This window comes from Cokeromyces recurvatus, assembly GCF_025118155.1.
Source record: "Cokeromyces recurvatus strain NRRL 2243 chromosome Unknown BX663scaffold_34, whole genome shotgun sequence".
Classification (NCBI taxonomy): Eukaryota; Fungi; Mucoromycota; class Mucoromycetes; order Mucorales; family Mucoraceae; genus Cokeromyces; species Cokeromyces recurvatus.
In genome coordinates, this window is record NW_026251420.1 from 137,579 (window position 1) to 155,917 (window position 18,339).

The 18,339-nt window shown below is 32.7% G+C and overlaps 7 protein-coding genes across 7 annotated transcripts; 6 read left to right on the forward strand and 1 right to left on the reverse strand.

Annotated features, from left to right (window-relative positions):
- Positions 1–604: 604 nt before the first annotated feature.
- On the forward strand, positions 605–3,091 carry BX663DRAFT_522808 (Noc2p family-domain-containing protein). Its single transcript, XM_051529429.1, has 5 exons — positions 605–835; positions 905–968; positions 1,029–1,587; positions 1,654–2,849; positions 2,933–3,091. The coding sequence occupies exons 2-5, from the start codon at positions 933–935 to the stop codon at positions 3,044–3,046; spliced, it is 1,905 nt and encodes a 634-aa protein (XP_051378987.1). The 5' UTR covers positions 605–835; positions 905–932; the 3' UTR covers positions 3,047–3,091.
- Positions 3,092–3,655: 564 nt separating this feature from the next.
- Positions 3,656–4,737, forward strand: BX663DRAFT_555333 (NADP-dependent oxidoreductase domain-containing protein; the record flags this gene model as incomplete). The annotated part of the gene is made up of 2 exons (XM_051531611.1): positions 3,656–3,676; positions 3,748–4,737. 2 exons carry the CDS (start codon positions 3,656–3,658, stop codon positions 4,735–4,737), a joined length of 1,011 nt encoding a protein of 336 aa, XP_051378988.1.
- Positions 4,738–7,720: 2,983 nt separating this feature from the next.
- Positions 7,721–8,261, forward strand: BX663DRAFT_522818 (uncharacterized protein). Its single transcript, XM_051529430.1, has 2 exons — positions 7,721–7,889; positions 8,014–8,261. The coding sequence occupies exons 1-2, from the start codon at positions 7,729–7,731 to the stop codon at positions 8,030–8,032; spliced, it is 180 nt and encodes a 59-aa protein (XP_051378989.1). The 5' UTR covers positions 7,721–7,728; the 3' UTR covers positions 8,033–8,261.
- A 666-nt stretch (positions 8,262–8,927) lies between these two features.
- On the forward strand, positions 8,928–9,484 carry BX663DRAFT_533053 (uncharacterized protein; the record flags this gene model as incomplete). The annotated part of the gene is made up of 4 exons (XM_051530500.1): positions 8,928–9,229; positions 9,254–9,265; positions 9,305–9,406; positions 9,433–9,484. 4 exons carry the CDS (start codon positions 8,928–8,930, stop codon positions 9,482–9,484), a joined length of 468 nt encoding a protein of 155 aa, XP_051378990.1.
- A 3,035-nt stretch (positions 9,485–12,519) lies between these two features.
- Positions 12,520–14,493, forward strand: BX663DRAFT_522823 (uncharacterized protein). The gene is made up of 2 exons (XM_051529431.1): positions 12,520–13,431; positions 13,598–14,493. Exons 1-2 carry the CDS (start codon positions 12,611–12,613, stop codon positions 14,388–14,390), a joined length of 1,614 nt encoding a protein of 537 aa, XP_051378991.1. The 5' UTR covers positions 12,520–12,610; the 3' UTR covers positions 14,391–14,493.
- An 11-nt stretch (positions 14,494–14,504) lies between these two features.
- BX663DRAFT_442027 (uncharacterized protein) lies at positions 14,505–15,242 on the reverse strand (the record flags this gene model as incomplete). Its single annotated transcript, XM_051523494.1, has 1 exon — positions 14,505–15,242. One exon carries the CDS (start codon positions 15,240–15,242, stop codon positions 14,505–14,507), a length of 738 nt encoding a protein of 245 aa, XP_051378992.1.
- Positions 15,243–16,746: 1,504 nt separating this feature from the next.
- On the forward strand, positions 16,747–18,337 carry BX663DRAFT_522827 (cyclin-like protein). Its single transcript, XM_051529432.1, has 5 exons — positions 16,747–17,032; positions 17,145–17,226; positions 17,309–17,434; positions 17,495–17,618; positions 17,690–18,337. The coding sequence occupies exons 1-5, from the start codon at positions 16,785–16,787 to the stop codon at positions 18,037–18,039; spliced, it is 930 nt and encodes a 309-aa protein (XP_051378993.1). The 5' UTR covers positions 16,747–16,784; the 3' UTR covers positions 18,040–18,337.
- Positions 18,338–18,339: the final 2 nt, after the last annotated feature.

The following is an 18,339-nucleotide window of genomic DNA, read 5'->3' on the forward strand; positions in this document are numbered from 1 at the left end:
AGTGATGTCTTTATAGTTAACTCCAAGTGTTGATAACGAATCTATAGAAGCTAGGGATTTAATTATGTTATTAGACAGAAGCTTCAAAGAATAAAGAGAATTATCAGTGCACAAATTATTACTAAGATAAGGAAAAGAGTACCTATAATGTAATAACTCATTGTTCTATATTTGACATTATCATAGAATAGATGTGCATTAGCTATTTGCATGTAAAATCCCAGACTCATATTAATTTAACGACATATTATCTATATATATACATACAATCATTCAACTTTGTCTTTTTTCTTTCATAAATACTGTCCAAAAAAAAATAGTATGCAATTTAACGTAGGTGTGTTCGAAAAGAATAAGCATTTAGAACTTCTAAAATGAGAAATGTTTTATCAAGGAAAGCCAGGGCAAAAAAAAAAAAAAAAAAAAAAAAAAAAAAAAAAAAAAAAAAAAAAAAAAAAAAAAAAAAAATTGAGTTTATTTTTCGACAATGCAAAAAGGCTGCCTTTTTTTTCAATTATCCAATAAGATTTTTCAATTTTCACTCTAATAAAATCGAAGTAAAACTTGTCACAACAACAAAGTCACAAATTACCCTTTTTTCAACTTTTTTTTTTTTTCCATCAAATATCTTTAACCTTTATATTAACCATTCAGCTATGGCACCTATAACACAGAAAAAATCAAAAAAGAAGAGCATAAACACAAAACTCTCAAAAGGAGTTGAAAAGAAAAAGAAGGGTAAAAAGCGAAATAAATTAAAATAAAAAAGAAGAGAATTATTCATTGACATTTGCCACATAATTATAGTCAACGTCAAAAAAACGAAGAAACAAGTGTAAGTTCAAAATAAATATCACTCAGTGTAAAAATTATTCACACTTGCATTATATATATAAAAAAAAAGTCAAATAGAAAATGAAGAAGACTCCCCCATGGAGGATGTTCAATCAGACGATGATGTTTTTAAAGTAAGATGCAGAATAATTTAGGAACTTTAAAAAATAACAGTGATCTAATTTTTTTTTCAGAAATTACAACGTGTTATGGATGAGGAAGGATCTGATGTTGACTCTGAAGAAGAAAAGGAAGAAAAACATGATGCTGATGAACAAGATGATAGTAGCGATCTCTCTTCTGAAGTTGAAAGAGAAATGGCTGTAGATGACAACGATGAAGAGGAAGAAGAGGAGGAGGAGGAGGGAGAAGAAGATATAGAAAAATTAAAAAAAGATATTGAACAACACAGAAAAGATATGGAAGCTTTAAAAGAGCGTGATCCTAAATTTTATAAATTTTTGGAAGCCGAAGATAAAGAGCTTTTAGATTTTGATGAGTCAGATGATGGTTTGGATGCTGATGACGATGATCAACAATATAGCGATATGGAAGAACCTGAAGAAACGATCATTCAAGATACAGCTATCGTTTTAAATAAAAATACTGTAAACGAATGGGTCGAAACAATAAAGACAACAAAAGATTTCAAGGCATTTAAGAAATTGTTATCTGCTTTTAGAACAGCTGCAAGAATGGCAGAAGATGAAGATGATAAAGCTGTCTTAACCTATAAAATTGAAGATCCTGCAGGTAATAACAAGCAAAAAAAAAAAAAAGTAGATCATATATAAATGTATCACTAATATATATATTCAGTTTTCTCCAAGGTGATTACATGTACACTTCGTTTTGCACCTGTCGTCTTTAGTCATCATTTAAAACCTAAAAAGGAAAGCGAATTACCTATAACTTCTGGACGCTGGAACTTTTTTAAATCCTATGTAAAGACATACCTTAATAATCTTTTACATCTTTTACGAAACTTGACTGATGCTGATATGCTTCGTTTAACAATCCGTGAAGCTGAAAAATGTACAAAGTTCTTTGTTTGTTTCGATCGTCTCGCCAAAGATTATCTCAAAACTTTATTAAACGCTTATTCCAGTCTTACTTCTACAGATACTGTTCGCATTCAAGCATTCTTGAGTATTAAATCCTTATCTATTTCTTCTATTCCTGTTATTGCTAAAGGTAAAAACAAAGGTGTTAGTTCCGAAAAGCCTCAGGGCTACCTTGATATTTGTCTTAAAAATGTCTACTTATCTTTTGTCAAGAACTCTAAAACAACCAATGCTCACACATTGCCTACTATTAACTTGATGCGTAATCTTGCTGTGCAACTATATGGTATAAATCCTGTTCTGAGTTATCAACAAGGTTTTGTTTACGTTCGTCAATTGGCTATTCATTTAAGACAAGCTATGAAAGTTCGTTCCACAAAAAATCACAATACAGTTTACAATTGGCAATATATTCACTGTATTGATTTCTGGGCTGATGTCTTGAACACATTTAGCAACTCAATGATGGTTACTGAAGAAGGCGAGCAAGTTGAATCACCTTTGAAATCTCTCTTATATCCATTCACACAAGTAGCTGTCGGTGTCATTCAATTAATTCCTACCGCACAATTCTATCCTCTCCGTTTCCATATTATTCGCACATTAACTTCACTTATTCGTAATACTAATATTTTCATTCCTCTTGCTACCTTTATCCTAGAAGTTCTTGAAGGATCAGTGGCAAGAGAAAAAGCGAAAAAGTCCAATACAGGTTTACCTACTGAATGGGAACTTGTTCTTAAAGTAAATAAGAAAAATGTTCACACACGTATGTATCAAGATGAAGTTTTGAACCAATGTGCAATTGCTTTGAAGAATTACTATAAAGAATATATCTATCATATTTCGTTCCCAGAAATGGTAGATGCTGATATTGTAGCTATTAAGCGTTTTGTAAAACATTCACACAGTTTGAAAGGAAAAGAAAAATTGCATACATTAGCAAAGGAGGTATGTTTTAAGTCATGATTTTGTCAAATGCTGATTCCTTTATATATATGTATATTGATATAAATTTATATATATTTGTATAGCTCGAGGCTAAGGCATCATTTGTTCGTCAACAACGTTCCAAGATTAACTTTAGTCCTTCAAACGAAGATGAAATCAAACAATTTAGTGAAGATTTAAAGGCAAAATTAACTTAAAATTCATGTAACAAAATTAATAAAATTTAGACTTTTCATACTACAGTTTCTCATTCAGTTTTGATTTTAAAAGAAAGAAATGAAATCAATTATCAAACATATAAAAGATAATATTTATTAAGACTTTGACTTGCAATCATCTGAAGTCTCTCTAAAAGAAAAAAAAATTATGCTTAATATAGTGATAGATTATTTTTTATAATTACGGACTTCCACATTTTTCCCTTCATATAGAATAAGACGTTGTTATCATTAAGCTCCTGTTCAAAGCACTTTTTTTTTTTAGCCTCTATTTATTCTGTATAAAATGATCAAGATGTGTATTGTATATTTATGTTATAGAGTCATAAGACTTAGTCGATTAAAGGATAATGATATATAGTAGTAACGTTTGAAAAGAGATGATATAAATTTGACAAATTATGCAGACATTGTATTTTATACTCATTTATAGAAAAAACTTATGCAATACAGAAGACTTTGTTTCGCCTCAATCTTAGATTATATAAAAGATGCTCATGTTTAAATAGTATTTATTTTGTCTCTTTATTATACTAACAAAAAAAAAGATGGCTACTAGGGAAGTAAATCTTCGATCTAAGATAAAGTATGCCTGTTTTGGTAAAACAGGTATGCATAATAAATAATTAAAAAAAAAATGAAAATCAAAATGTTTATATTTAAATATGCTACTATTTCAGGTTTCACAAATCGCTTTGAATTGCGTGTCATATGGTTCATCTAAATCGCGACCTTGGGTTAAAGATGAAGAAGAATCGCTTCGACTTATTGGAAAAGCGTATGAAGCTGGTATTAATTTCTTTGATACAGCCGATGCATACTCCAATGGTGAAAGTGAACGTATTCTTGGTAAAGCCATCAAGATATTTGATATGGATAGAGGTCGCATCGTGATTGCTACCAAATGCTTTTTCGCTGTCAGCAAGGATATCTCAACTAATACATTAGGTTTAAAATCACTCGATGATGATAGTGACTCTATTAATAACTATGGTCTCTCTCGTAAACATATCTTTGATGCCGTAGATGCTTCATTAAGGAGACTTGGTGTAGACTATATCGATTTATATCAAATTCATCGTTTTGATCATCATACACCAATTGAGGAAACAATGGAGGCTCTGAATGATTTGGTTCGTTCTGGTAAAGTCAGATACATCGGTTGTAGCTCTTGCTATACCTGGGAATTCCAAAAGGCAAATACGATTGCAGAGCGTCATGGATGGACTCGATTTGTCAGCATGCAAAATTGTTACAACTTGCTCTATCGTGAGGAAGAACGCGAAATGTTCCCTTATTGTTTAGATAGTGGCATCGCTTGTATCCCTTGGTCTCCTCTTGCACGTGGATTATTAACAGGAAAATCTCGTCAGTCTGTTCGATTAGAGAGCGATCGTGGTATTCAATCCTTTTTCCTTGCAAGGAGAGCAAGTGAGAGTAATGAAGCAATTATTGATAGAGTAGTCAAGTTGGCAGAGAGATTGGGTCATAGCCCCGCTCAAGTGGCCTTGGCTTGGATGTTGACCAAAAGCTATTGTACTGCACCTATTGTAGGTATTGGTAAAGAGGAAAACTTGTATGATGTCATTGGTGCTTTGGACGTGATACTAAGTGAAGAAGATGTCAAGTACCTTGAAGAACCTTACGTTCCTCATAAAGTTCAAATGTAAAAAGGAGTTAAATTAAAAATGTAGTAACAAAACTTTGGGAGGGGCAATATTCTAACGAACAGAGTAGTGTTTGATCTTATAACCGTAATCGTAAAGGTATTTTTCTTATACATTTTACGTAATAAAAATCTAAAATTAATTTGAGTAAACATTGTTACAGTCGTTACGGAAATCTTTTTTTTTTTTTAGGGAAAGGCTTTCTAAAGTTTATTTAACGTCCCTGTGATATTTCTTTTAAAATATCGAATCAAAATATTAGAAAATAAAAAAAAAATAATATTAAGACAAAAAGAGTCAACGAGACCGAACAATAGTTCTAAAAGTCAATTATTTTATTTATGAATTTAAATTGATGGGGTATTTATAAGAATTGTTAAAGAGGTCTGAGGATAAGATGTAAATCAGAAAAGTGTTAGTTACGACCGAATAAGGTATGTTGTTGATAATGAATTGTTAGTGATTTTAATATTATTAGATGGAGCGGATCAAGAGAGAGTTAGGATAGAATTTCTTAAATAAATTTATGATCCGCATGTTTAATCATGAAACATGACATTATAAATCAGCTCATGACAATGAGCCACATATATCACAGATCTGATCAATCTGAGATTTTGTGAGGGAAACCACCCTTAGCACATGCCATAGTTTTGAGAACAGCAGCGTGTTGATTACTACCGTTCTTCTGATTACCGATAGGTTACGCTCAGAATGGTTTCGATAGGCAATTTGAATTCTCTGTATTAGCTGGTCAACAGCATAATTTCTCTGACTCACACTAGACTACAGAGAGTAGCCAAGGTATTTCAGTATTTGTGGAGAGTGTTTATCATGCCAAGAAGTAATATGGGAAGCCCGAGAGGCCAAAAAAGAAATCCAATTTTGATTAGAATTACCAGATAAAGAAAATGCTTGAGTTTTGGCAAAGTTCAGTTTCGTGGTAGAGGCAAGTGCGTATTGGTAGATCAAAAATTCCAAACTATGAAAATCATCGTGATCTTGAAGCAATACCAGAGTGTTATCAGCATAAGCCATCACCTTGAGGGGAGGGAGAGAATATCCCAATGCAAGACCTGGAAAGGTAAATCCTCGAAGCATTGAAGATTGTTGAATAGACCTCAGAAAAGGATCAAAAGCGATGTTAAACAGCAAAGGAGAAAAAGGATCCCCCTGACGAAGCCCGCGTTGTTGAATAACAGGAGCAGAGAGATGACCATTAATGTTGATGCGAATATTCGTGTTGAAAAAAAGAGAACAAAGAGAGGTGATAATCAGGTCAAGAATACCAAATTTTTTCATCATGTGAGCTAGATACATTGGATGAATACGATCATATGTTTTCTCTTGGTTAAGTAAAAAACCAATGGCGGTCGAGGAAGTATGTTCAGCAATAGGCATAACAGTATTAAGAGTTTTCCCATTTTCACCTATAAAGCGATGTGTCATAAAGCCCATTTGTTGTGGACTGATAGAGTAGTTAAGATATTTTATTAAACGAGCATTGAGAAGACGGGTGAAAATTTTGGCATTGGTATTAATGAGGCTGATAGGGCAATAATTATTTAAATTCTTAAGGTCACCTTTTTTGGGTAGTAGAATCATACAAGTTTTGTTCCAACTTGCAGGAAATATGCTTTTCGACAGCGTATCGTTGTAAACCTGAATAGTTACTCGACGTGCAGCTAAACTGTTTAAGATATGAAACAAAATCTGATAGGGTATTCCATCGGTGCCTGGGCTAATTTGATTTGGAGAACGTTTAGCGGTATCGAGTAAGTCCTCACTACTAAATGGTTCCATCAAAGATTCCCACTGCTTGTCGTTTAGAACTGAAGAAGGGTCAATACTTTTAGCTAAATCTTCCACAGCCTGTAGATCAATGTTGTCGGATGTATATAACTGTTGATAAAAAATTCGAGCTGCCTCTGTCAAAGTTCCCGGTAAAGTGCATGAAGCAGAGGAAATCGGATGAGTTAAACTTGTTATGAAACTTTTGGTTAAACGAGTAGCTATAGAACATTTAAGATATGCAGGAGACGATTCGCCTGTCTCTCTGCAAAATTTCTGGGCACGTAGAGAATCATAATCTACCATCTCCTCCTGTAGTTTCTGAATTTGGGTTTCCACTCTGTAGAGTCTAAACTGTATTGTACCATGGCAAGAGAATTGGCTGTCAAAAATCTCATGCCGTTTCTGCTGTAACCGTTCTAACTATTTTCTGCACCAATTGTCATGTGTACGACTAAACTTACGAGCCACCTTCGTAACTGTGGTTTTAATGGAATCCCATTGAACTTGCGGGGTGTTACCCAAGCGGAAAGAGTTACAAGTGTTATCAATCTCTTGGTGCATATAATTTAAGAATTTGGAATTGGAAGCTAGAGCAGGATTAACCCGCCACAACCCTTTCCCGGTGTCCATAGATCTGCATTTGAAGGAAGTCGTTAAAATAGCATGATCGGTCCATGAAGGAGAAATAAATTCCACTGTAGAGTCCACCTTGTGATAGTACAGATCGGACGTTGAGTAGATACAGTGAGGATCAAAACTGTTCAAATGCTTCGATTTTTTAACTTTGTAACCGAATTATATGCAATAATTGTATAGAAGGATATAGTAAATTAATGGCATTCTAACACAAGTGTTCATTAAAAAATTACACCAACTCAAAAAATGGTTTCAATGTTCTCTAAAATTTCAGTTTTTTTCTTTTTTCTTCACATCATTAAACTGGAACGACTAAAAATAGAACACAGTAGTAGTACACATATATTTCCATTTTTGGTAGAAATTTCTTCATAGTCACGTGCTTTACGGTCAACTTACTGGTTTTGAAAAATGATCATCCCATCTCCTAAATTTACTGATTTTATGTATATGTGACTGCTATTGAGAAAGTAAGTACTATGAGTATGGGGACTCTGCAGGTATTTTGTTGTTCGTTCATTTATTCATTTTTCTTCAATTAAGAATTGCAATCTATAAAAAAGCATGAAGCCCATTTCTGTTGAAATTAAGCAAAACACTGAATATATTTTTCGTGATAACTCTCAATATAGTGACGTTAGTAAGCGTACAGGTGTCTCAGTTGCAACGATTAGTCGCATTTCGAAAGAAATCGGCATTACTCGAAATGCCCTGTTGTGGTTTAGGTAAGTTTAAATAATTAAAATAAAAATAAAATAAATAAAATAAAAATAAAATAAGACAGAAGAAGTACGTTGAGACTTGTCAATAAGTTTTATTAAGAATGAATTAATTCAATTATAATTCCAGTATACAAAATAAGGGTTAATAACGTAAGAGTATTTATATATTTCGTGGTTATTGATGATAAGTAATAAGAAGATAAAAATATAACAAATTGTATTCGATAATACAATTATAGAATGATCGCTAAGAGTTATAATTATAGATATAGATATAGATTCATGTCTTTTGTATGTATTTATTTTTATAACTAGTACGTGTATTCTGAGTAGAATCAATTATTACGCGTATTTGTATTATTCTTAGTTTACCCCAGTTTAACTTCTATAAAGTTATTTTTATAAATTTTTATTCAGCAGAACAATAATAGAAGAAAGTATATTTTTAGATGTAGGACTTTTTATTAATTAATTATTTTTCTATACAAGGGTAAATATACTAAATATGTTTATAGACAGAATTATTGTACAAGTGCACTTATATATTCTATTATGACTATTTATCTTATTGAATTAAGTTATAAATCTTACAACCATGACAATAGAAGGCTCTCTAGTAAATTAAAGTACGAAAAATCAGTATGGGAAAACATTGTCAAATCAGCGAATTCGATAGTAAGTGCATTGAATGAGGTTATGTTTACAGTATAACAACAGTGACGTTCCTAATTATTATTATAGAGAAAAACAAAGCAAGCTTTCGTAGATGAAGGCGTCAAGACATTAGCGAAGGTAGCAAGTATAGCTTCAAAATTGGTCCAAGAAGCGTTAGAACTAGACGCAAATACCCCAAATAATGAACAACGAAAAGAAGAGGGCGACCCAGAGCAGGGAGATAAAAAAGAAAACGGAGATCAAAAAAAGGAGTTACAGGAACGTGATGAAGTAGAAGAAGTATTCGACGAGACAACAGAGATGAGCAATGAACAGCGGCTACACGTTTTAGCTTATAAGAAATTTGCGGGAGATAAGATAACGGATATGGACGAACACATATTCCACTCGAGTTTTGGAGATATGATGCCTGCCAAACAAGTTTTATTGAAAGCAGTTACTTCTCTTCTTAAAAAGTTGCAATTAAATGAATTCGAACAGTGCGCTATAGAGCTCTCACTCTCAAGCATCTTTAACAAAATTAACCCAGCAATTGAAAAAGTTTTATATGAGCAATTAAGCAATCAAGCAGGACCAACCTCAACCCCCCTTGAACTAAAGGGCATCAGCGAAATCTCTTTTGGCTTGATGGAAGAAGTTATTGCAATCAAAGATGTTGACGAGATGCTGTAATTCATATATGAAAAAAAGAGTCAAATGGCCAAGTAAAAGAAGAGGTCATCGGAGGAGTTCATAATGCTCAGTATCTTAGAAAGAGTTGTGGAGAACTTTAACCTTTGGGGCTCAAGCACAAAAGATTCAGAATTAACTTTCTATCGACGTTTTGCCGAGTTGTTGGATATTTTGTTCAATGGTACTGACATTAAAATAGCCGATGGAGAAACGGGATCAAAGAGCAGCAAAACTGCAATCGAGATCAATAAGGCTTTGTTCCACACCTCGGACATATCGCCAACGTACCCAAGAAAAATTGATCTACTTCTAAATCTCAATGAATCTACCACTGTTGAATTGTCGTCTAGTGAATGGAAGAAATCGTCTGTCAGCGAAGCCGTCATTCTCAAACAACAAACAAAGAACTTGAAAACCAATACTTGCATTTTATCTACACTACGTTCATTATATGGTAGCCAATTTAAAGAAGTCTTGGCAATGGATTGGATTGGGAATGTCGGATACTTGTTCAGGATAGAAAAAGACGATCAAGTATTCATAGCAAGCCAAATAGACAGTTTGATTATACCAGAAAATGTCGAAACGTTTGGTTTATTTAAAAACACCTTACAGAATCTATTCAAGCTGAAGTATTTTATGACAGACACAAGCGCTCTACTCAAGCAAGAATTATGCAAGATTGAGATAAAGAAGAAGCTTACGAACATTGCCAGAAATACCATATACATCAATAACAATAACAAATTTCCCTATGTGTTTATACCCCCTGCAAAAAAAGAAAAGGCAGTAATGCTAGTGAACAAAATGATGCGAGTGAACAAGACGATGAAGGCGAATAAGATGATGCTGATTTATCGGAGTAAATATATATACATATTTGTTTAACGAGAAGAATTTTTGACTTTGTTGGTAAAAAGAACCTTGCATGGTCTATGAAAACAATAATAAATACTCATCCTTTGATTTGATATGTCTTTGAGCATTATGTGTCTGTTTAATGAATGATGTTGTTCTAATTAAATAAATTATTAAAAGTGGAATACTCAAAGCTCAGGTTGGATAATAATACCTGTCTCTGCTGAGTTTTCGTTCAGGGAGTGGGGGAAAATGCCAGCTGTATTTAAAAAGGCAATTACTGTCTATAAGATTTTCTCTCAAATGCAGTACAATCATGACATTTATTAGAGTTAACTGAGATTAATTCTCAGTCAGGGCAAAGACTAGAGCTCTAACACAATAACTTTAATTATTCTATGGGAAAATATTCTTCTTTCAAGATATCTTCATTTTGTTCCTGTCGCGAAGTAACCCGTTCTCCACAAGATATAAATAAGGATCCATCTTGCACTCATCTTCTAAAAAAAAATTAAGTTTTTAAGTTTTATTTTAAATTTTTTATTGATAATAAAAGCTTTATACAAAGTTTTCACAGATTTATTCTGTCTTATTATTTTGTTATCTTTATCTTATCAACAAATACTCTTACATTATTAACCCTTATTTTATATACTTTGAATAATAATTGAACTTAACTCTTAATAAAAACTTATTGGCAAGTCTCAATGTACTAATTCTGTTCGTCTTCTTTTATTTCTCTTTTATTTCATTTATTTATATTTTTATTATTTAACTTACCTATATCACAACAGTTCATTAATTCCACTATATATATAAATATATATATGCTCTAAGATAATATAACATATCATAATTTAACCTATCATATCATAACATATTATAATACAATATAATACAATACAATATAGTCAACTCTATTCCTCTATTTTCACCTGTCCTTTGCAAACTTATTGTATCTTGTCTGATTTTATTTTCTCTATCTTTCTCTCTCTCTCTCTCTCTCTCTATCTGTCTATCTATCTCCCTTCCTTTTTCCTTCATCTTTTCCCCCTTCTTCCTTCTTCTTCTTCTACTTCTTCTTCCTTCTATATTAAATTAAATTTGGGGTGGATACTTAGTCTTTTGACAAGCATTTGTTATGAGCCGACTTATAACTTCATGTTTCTTGATTAAACATGCAGATTATAAATTTATTCAAGGAATTCTACCTAGATTCTCCTGAAACTCTCTTGATCCACTCCATCAAATATTATTAAAGCTTCTAAGATTTCATTATCTATGACATATCTTATTCAGTCGTAACTAACACTTTTCTGATTCACATTTTATTTAAGGCCTCTTTAACAATTCTTATAAATACTCCCCCCATCAATTTGAATTCATAAATAAAATCATTGACTTTAGAGCTATTATTCGAACTTATTGATTTCTTTTGTTTTTATATTATTTTTATGTTATAATATTTTACAAGTAATATCACACTATCTTGTTTATCTTTAAAATGATAGAATAGCCCATATGTCCCCCCTTTTTTCTTTCTATTAATACTACAATTTGCACAAAATTGACAAATATGACTTGGTAACGTTATTTCTGTATTCTTCTTGTTTTTGTTATGTCTTAACACATATTATGCAATTATATTTATTCATGAATTGAAAGTAGTTTTCTATTAAGAAAGAATAATAATTGGAAGCTACAAAATGAACAAGTTTTAATCCTATTTTATATATATATATATATTATCAGAGAATATATATATACATATATATGTATATATATAAATGGCTTACTCAAGAAGAGCAGTAAAAAGAAGACATTACTTTATTATTATCATACATTTAGAGATTTACAATGATGGATTTCTTTAGATCAAAGTCATCTTCAGTAAAATGAGGAATAACTTTTTTACTATCTTGAGTAATGACGCTGGTGACTATTATTATTTCTAAAGCGCATTTTTTATGTAAGCAATGTTATTTAACAGTCAATAGTTCATAAAAGCCCAATTTTATTTATTTATTCATTTATTTTTTTCCTTGTATTTTTTGATTCTACTCATATATCAGCTTCAATAGAGTAAATGATAATTCATTCCTTTATTTTTACCTCTATAAAGAATTACCCAGAGGAAATATTATTTTCCTTATTTGTGACGTCTCCAATAATAAGGGTCCTCTCCTACTTAGGTTTTATCATTGTTTGTTTGCTCTCCGATTTAAAAATTAACATTTATAATCGTGAGAAAATAAATGTATACAACATGCAGCATTTAATTACCAGCAGAGAATATTACATAATATCCGCATTGTTTATTTTCCTTTATTTATCCTTATAATCCTATATTAAAAATTTAGTCTTTTTACTTAATAACAAATATTAGAAAAACAAACAAATAAAAAAAAAAAAAGGCTATCCTTAATAAAAATAGCGGAGTTAAATCAGTAATAAGCACTAAAAAAGAAAAAAAAATTTTTTTTTTCTATCTTTTTTAACTTACATTTTATCCCTAAAAAATGGAGTTACCCAACCTTAATATCATCACATCACAAGGTTCCCTTAAGGAAGCTTTATTAGAGGTAAATGCAGATGGTCTTATTCTCATCTTTTCCAAAAAGGAATCGCTGACTTCAGTTATTCCTTCCGTCCAACGCCATTTGGAACTTGATGGTACATTTGGTGATGACCTTCAATTGGTTTTACCTTCTGATGGTGAACCCTATGAACGCATCTTGATTGCCCCTACTGGTTCACTCACCAATGATTTTGATGATGTACGTCGTTTTAAAGACTGTGCTTATGAAGCTGGTCAACGTGCCCTTAAGGTCGGTATCCGTCGTCCTCTCGTTTGTTTTGCTGACCCACCACAGACACCTCCTTCAGCTTGGACCTTTAACGATCAACTTCATGATTATCAACATTATTTACAAGTAACCATGTTGGCCATGTTGGAAGCTGAATTCGAACCCATCGATGTTCGTCGTCATCGTGCTCCTATTCAATTCGAGTCACTTACTTTCTTGACAGAGGATCAACTCGATGTGGAAACAATATTAAAGGAGGTTCGTGCAATGGAAGCAGGTCGTCGTGTGTGTAAAGATATTGGTAACCCAGATCCTGAAATCATGTCACCCATCAACATTGCCAATTATATTAAGGAACAATTTGCCAACCTTGATAACGTTAAAGTAACTGTAATGGAGGATATTGAAGAAATTAAAAAGAATTATCCTTTAGCTCATGCTGTCACTAGAGCTTCTTTAGCTGTTGAAAGACATCATCCACGTATTGTTCATTTTGAATACAAGTCACCTGATCAGTCTCAAGTGAAAGAAAAGTAAGATTTGATTCCAACTATTTATTTGACTAAAAAAAAAGAGAGAGAGAGAGAGAAAGGGAGAGAGGGAGGGAATGATATATATATACATACATACATATATGTATATATCTATCCATACATGCTTATTAAGTTTTCTTTTTTTTTCTTTCTTTCTATGATATAGTCTTTATTTTGTAGGTAAGGGTGTCACTTATGATACAGGTGGTGCTGATATCAAATGTAGTGGACATATGCGTGATATGTCTCGCGATAAATGTGGTGCAGCTGCTGTTGCTGGTTTCTTCAAAACGATTTCAATGTTGAATCCAACCAAAGTCAATGTAACAGGTGGATTAGCTCTTGTACGTAATTCAGTAGGACCCGACATGTATGTCTCAGATGAAGTCATCGTCTCACGTAACGGCACACGCGTCTTAGTAGGCAACACAGATGCAGAAGGTCGTATGGTGATGACCGACTTACTTTGTGAATTTAAGGAACGAGCCATTGCTTCCGAATCTTCTCAACCTTCATTATTATTTACATGTGCTACCTTGACGGGCCATGCCATCCGTGCTTATGATGGCTATGGTATTACATTAGATAATGGTGTAGCACGTCAAAATAAGGTAAGTCGACGTATTCATGATGCGGGTCATGTCTTGGGAGACCCCTTTGAGATCTCTACATTACGTCGTGAAGATTTAACATGTGTGAGACCTGGAAGATCAAGTGAAGACCTCGTCTCTGCTAACGATCAACCTTCTACCATGACCAATCGTGGTCATCAATACCCTGCTGGTTTTATGTTGCAGGCATCTGGTTTGAACAAGCATGGTATTGATGGTGATATCAAATTAGGATATACACATTTGGATGTTGCAGGTTCCGCTGAGACAACAGGTGCAGTTGGTTGGAGTTTACCTCGCGTTACTGCATCCCCCATTTTAGCTCTTACAGGTGCTTTCCTTCTTTAAAGGAAAACACAACAAACAAACAAACACACACACGCACATACACACACACACACACAAATGACTTTTTATATGAAAGAAATAAAAAACAAAAATTTATAATTTATTTTATTTTTTTTATTTTGGAGAGGAGGAGGAGGAGGAGGAGGAGGAAGAAAAAAAGGGTTTATGTTCAGGAACAGGTGTGATCAATGTATTGTTTTCTAAAGCTGCTATTAAATTATCTAAAACCAATTTTTCCATCTTGTATTGAGTTTCATTTGTGTAGGTACCTATATGGGGTAAGAGAACACAACGAGGATGAGCCAAGAGACCAGGAGAGATCTGAGGTTCATCTTCAAAGACGTCTAAACCAGCAGCCAGGACCTGACCACGTTCAAGGGCCATGACCAAGGCAGCCTCATGAATCACCTTTCCACGTGCTGTATTGATCACAATCGCTCCTTCCTTCATCAATCCAAATTCATGATAACTCAATAAATGAGTGGTAGTGGCAGGATCATGTGGACAATGGACTGAGATGATATCTGAGGTCCTCAAGAGTGTCTCTAATTGATCCACATAGGTTAAATTCAACTCCTTTTCCTTTTCAATAGGTAAACGATGGCGATTATGATATTGAATCTTCATATCAAAGGCAGCCATGCGTTTCGCGAGTGTGCAACCAATACCACCTGCCCCAATGATACCTAACGTTTTCCCTTCAGGGTCTATACCCATACGTACACCATGATGCCAGTAACCACGACGGAGATTATCGCTGGCAGCGAGTGCATTACGACAGCACATGAGAATCAGAAGGGCGGCAATATCAGCTGTGGCTTCATTGACAACAATAGGTGTATGAGAAACCATGATGTGTCGATCAGCACAGGCATGTACATCGATTGTATCATAACCTGCACCACAATACACAATATATTCCACTGATTTTGGTAATTGTTGAATCAAGTCTGCATCAAACGCTCCTATCGTGCTCATAGACTCCGGTGAACGATAGATGACTTTTACCTCGTTATATTTGTCAGTATTACTACAATCCTGAATAAATTCTTGACGCGAATTTGAAGTACAGTATTCAATCTTGTATTTCGACTGAAGGCTTTCTAAAATATCTGTAGCATATACAATACAACCTACGATAAGAACTTGAGGGGACATATAAAAATAGTAAGGAAAAAAAAAGAGAGAGAGAGAGAAAGAAGGAAAATTATAAAATTGATTAAAATCTCCGTAATAATAACAAAAAAAAAAAATCGGACAAAAACTTTCGGATATGCAAGATATTTTTATCGGTATGTGTTTTAATTTAAATGGGTTTACGCTTCAAATAAATCCTCTTACTGAATATCTGCAAAAGTTTTGTAAATCAGTATAGAATTGTATACATCTCTGATATAACGTAAAGTCAAAGTTTTTGTCTTTTTTTCTTACTGCAGCTGCTTCGTTATCCTCTATTTTTTTTTTTTTGAGAATGCTATAACTTTTAGGATCTTAATCCTGATATCCTTAACATAATAGGGCGAAATAGCACAATAGTCATTTTTGCCTTTGATTTAAGCGTCTTGATAACAACGGAAGGAGTTTCCCTCTAATGATCATACGAAAAAAAAAATAGGTGAAAATGAAAACCTACTTCATCTATGGATATATATACTGTTGTTTTCCAGAACTTGACCTATTTGTTATTAGTCTTTAATTTTTTTTTCAGGACTATTCCCTTCAACGACAGATTGGAAGTGTGCTTCTCTTGAGATGGGTTCGACATATTCTTAGTTGTAACATTTGTAGAGGGTCAACCTACACCACCTTGGAATATATCGAAGAGGCTCATGAATTCTTTGGTTAAACTCTCTAACCATTTGATTTGTAACCAACTCTATACTATCATCATCCATTAGATAAATAAGAAAGTTATGATGACCATCATCAGTTAGTAGGGTGATAGCCGGTAGACCAACAGGAGACTCTTCTCACCGCTAGGCTTTCTCTACTCAATATACTCATCTGTAACTTTGATATATGTATATATTTGCTTTTTCAATTGTATACTGCAGTGCTGAAAGGAATTTTGAGTTCACGAACAGATATTTTTTTTTTCTGACTCGAACAATACGATATTATTTTATTGTATACTCAAATAGGGGTTTTTTTCAATAGAAATAAATGTTGACTTGTACTTGCTTACTTACTATTCATATAGCAGAAAAGACACTGTATTACGTAAGAAAGTAGGTGTAGCAGCAGCTATAGTAACAAGAAGAATCCTCTTCTTGGATAAAATAAATTTAAACTAACGAATTGAAAATTTACCCAGAATTTTTTTTTTTAAAAAAAAAAATAAATAAAAATCATTTTATTTTTATAAACATTCGTATACATTTACACATTTTTTTAATGAGTGAATCTTCACCATTAGTGGCTAATACAACTACTACAGCATCCTCACAACAACAACAACAACTCGTAACCAGCCTTACAACTGGTTTATCATACAGACGATATTACCGACCTTATTTCACTAAACAGCAATTAGCCATTTTATCCAGTTTAAAAAAAGCGGGACCATTATCTATTGTAAAAGAAGCCAATGCACGACAATCCTATTGTAAATTTATTCAAGATGTTGGAAAGAAACTTGGATTGTAAATTATGATGAGAAAAAAAAATTTTTTTGTCTTTTTGTTAAGCAAGAAGATGCTTATTAGATTTCATTGACACTTTAATTTCTTTTTTTTTTCTTCTTCTTCTTCCTAGTCCACAAAAGACGATTAGTACCTCACAAGCTCTATATCATCGATTCTATCTTTATTATTCATTAAGAGATTATTCACCACAAGTAAGGGCTTAACGAATAATGGAGATAAAAAAGAGAGAGAGAGAAAGAGATAGTCAAACATTAGTAATTGCTTTGAAAATAGGACATTAGTGTGACATGCTTATTTGTTGCTTCTAAAATTGAAGAAACCCATAAAAAGTTAAAAGACATTATTGTTGCTGTTCATAGTGTAAGATATCCAGATAGTAAAGAACTTGATCCAGAACATGTAAGTAAGAGAAGAAGTATATGAATTTATTTCTATTCTCTTACCAGAAATAAAAAATAGATATCTGAAGAACGTCGACGTAAGATTATTAGTCATGAAAAACTTTTGTTAGAAGTACTTTGTTTCAATTTTCAACTAAAGCATCCATACGAATACATTATTAAATTTATTAAATGGATACAAGGTATATTAATAAAACGAAGAAGGAAAGAATATCATTTTTTTTTAAAAAAAAAATATGTAATATGTATATAGCTTCTCAAACTTCTTTGGATGGTAAAAGATTAGCCAAGAAAGCATATAATTTAGCAGTAGACAGTTATAGAACACCACTTTGCCTTGAATACCCTGCACATACGATTGCTGCTGGATGTATCTATCTTGCTTCACGTCTTTTAACACAACAAGATAAATCATGTGTAGGTCTATCGAGGACTGAATGTTGGGATTCTCATTTTCTATCACGCATGGAAGATATTGAAGGTAAGAAGAAGAAGGAAAACATGTTTATATATAGTTATATAGTTATAAATGTATATGTGTATATTTATATGTGCATGCATATGTATCTGTCCTGGTTTAGATGTCTGTCAACAATTACTTGACTTGTACATTTCAATAAATTCAAATCGAGATGATATTGTCTCTGAATATACAAAGATTAAAATTGAATTAAATGAACAAGCACAACAAAGAGGTGTGGATCCTCTTTTAAATGAAGAATTAATGACAAACAGCAAGCCTTCCTCTCGACTTGAATTCACATCTACAAATCCATTAGATATCGTGAATACAAATCAACATACTGTTTCTTATCATTTTTCAACTTTATAACTAAATTATGATTATGATTATTTTTATTATTTATGTGTATATGTATATGTATATGAATATAAAAAAAAAAA